General features: G+C 21.7%; 1 protein-coding gene across 1 annotated transcript, besides 3 other annotated features; it reads right to left on the bottom strand.

Moving 5' to 3' along the window:
* Position 1: 1 nt before the first annotated feature.
* EHI_195770 (uncharacterized protein) lies at positions 2-748 on the bottom strand (the record flags this gene model as incomplete). The annotated part of the gene is made up of 2 exons (XM_001914285.1): positions 2-264; positions 349-748. The coding sequence occupies 2 exons, from the start codon at positions 746-748 to the stop codon at positions 2-4; spliced, it is 663 nt and encodes a 220-aa protein (XP_001914320.1).
* Positions 749-1,032: 284 nt separating this feature from the next.
* Positions 1,033-1,128: a repeat region.
* A 401-nt stretch (positions 1,129-1,529) lies between these two features.
* Positions 1,530-1,599: a repeat region.
* A 10-nt stretch (positions 1,600-1,609) lies between these two features.
* Positions 1,610-1,979: a repeat region.
* Positions 1,980-2,067: the final 88 nt, after the last annotated feature.

The raw sequence follows: 2,067 nt of genomic DNA, 5'->3' as shown, positions 1-2,067 counted from the left end.
TCTACATAAAAGTCATTAAGAATCTTGTATACTTTCTATTTTCTTCTTTATTCATATCTTCAATATTAACTCTAATACCACATCCATCATTACCACTAGTTGGATTAAATGATGTTATTTTTGTATTTGAAAATAATGAACTACTTGGTGATTTAAAAAATTTAATATTTCTTTCATTGTTTTGTTCAGACAAAACTATACTTGAAGAATAAATTGTAATTCCTTTTGGTATATCTATTTCTTTTTCTTGTTTAATAGGACTTTCTCTTTCATAAATGAGAATGATATTTTTATTCTCTCGAGCTTTAATTCCATTAACATTATTTGACACATAAGTTATCATTTAACTTGGATAAAGTGATTCTTCTATTTTCATTTTATCAAATGTTTCATTAAATACCTCTGAAAACATTTCATTACTTCTTATTTTATTTCCTTTCTTCATATTTTGAATGATAATTTCTATTATTTCATCTGATGCATAAGAAAAATAAATCAAAGACTCTACTTTTTGAATAATTTTAGACATTCTTTCTCTGTCTTCTTTTGTAATACTTGTTTGTTGTTGACCAAATATTTTGTTTGTATCATTTCCTGTTGTTGAAAATACAAATCTATCAAAAATATAATTTCTGATATTCTCAACTTTCATTAATATTGACTCATCAACTGGAAGTAAATTACAATTACATGTTGGTGGATTAAATATTCTACAAAATTGATTAACATCTTTTTCCGATGTAAACATTGATTAACTTTCAATGAGTGAATTGCAGCTCCACATTTCTTGTTAATCATTTCAATGTTTTGAATGTCATTCATATCTTTAACATGAAGTGCTACTTTCATCAAATAAACCATATCTAGTTGTTTCATTTCTCTTCTTTTATAATTTCTTGATTTAGTGACTTTCATTTAATCGTTCAATTCTTTATTTTTTAGTTCATATTATTCGTCACAGACACAATTCTATTTATAGTGGAATAACTCTTTTTGAATAATTTTATTTAAAAATTACTATAAACGTTAATATGGTATGTCTGAAATACCACATACAAAACACTAAAACAAATTCAAACTTCGATTCTCCAAGTTATTATCTGATTATGATGGTACATTTGAATGGAAATTGAATTAATCATACGTTGATGAATGAATAATAATGAAGTATTATGGTTGAATATTATTTGTTGGAAGAGAAGAAAATGTATTTATTAAGATGAAATTAGAAGTGTTATAATGAATAATATCAAACTAAAAGGAATATTTGATGATATTAATAATAAAAGAAAATAGTTATAATAATATAAGTGGTAATGAAATATTCAATCAACATTAAATAAGAAAATAAAGAAGAAGTTAATTAAAATTGAAGTAAAAACTAAAGAAAAAGATAAAAAGACGAATTAAATTGAATGAATTTTGAAAAAAGAATAATAAAAGAAATAAAACAAAAGAAGAATGATTTATTCACAAAACAAGAAGAAAATCTACAAATAAATAAAACAAATAAATTACTCATCTTTTAAAAAGTGAAGTTATAAGATTAGTCTCATTTAAGCCACGAAGAATGAAATATAAATGTATTAATATTTAATTTTCTAATTTTTATTAAAGAATTTCTCATTTTTTTAATTTCTTATTTTATGATGAATATTTTATTATTGAATTACACTTTACTTTTCTTTCTATTATATCATTTACTTTCATTTGAATGTATTGTTTAATGTTTTCTTTTATTTTATGTGACATTTTAATATATTTAATATATTCATTTTCATTATTGACATTGATGTTTATTGCTTTTATTATACTTTCAATTTGTTCATTTCTTAATTTCTTATATAATTTCTTATTTAACCAATTAATTGAAAAACAATACAACATTTCAATTAAATTTCTATTTCTTTATTTTGTTGTTTTTCTTGCCTTTTAATTGTACTTTCTTTGCTATTTGTTTTTCATTGTGTCTTTCTCTTTCTAAACCCTTTTCCTTGATATTTCGTTTATCATTATAATTGTTATGCCATTTATTGTTATTGACATTTCTTTTTTTTATTGTATGAC

This window comes from Entamoeba histolytica, genomic scaffold (genome assembly GCF_000208925.1).
Source record: "Entamoeba histolytica HM-1:IMSS scf_1104750519225 genomic scaffold, whole genome shotgun sequence".
NCBI classification, from domain to species: Eukaryota; Evosea; order Mastigamoebida; family Endamoebidae; genus Entamoeba; species Entamoeba histolytica.
The sequence above is the reverse complement of the archived record's forward strand: the minus strand, read 5'-3'. Positions and strand labels throughout refer to the sequence as shown.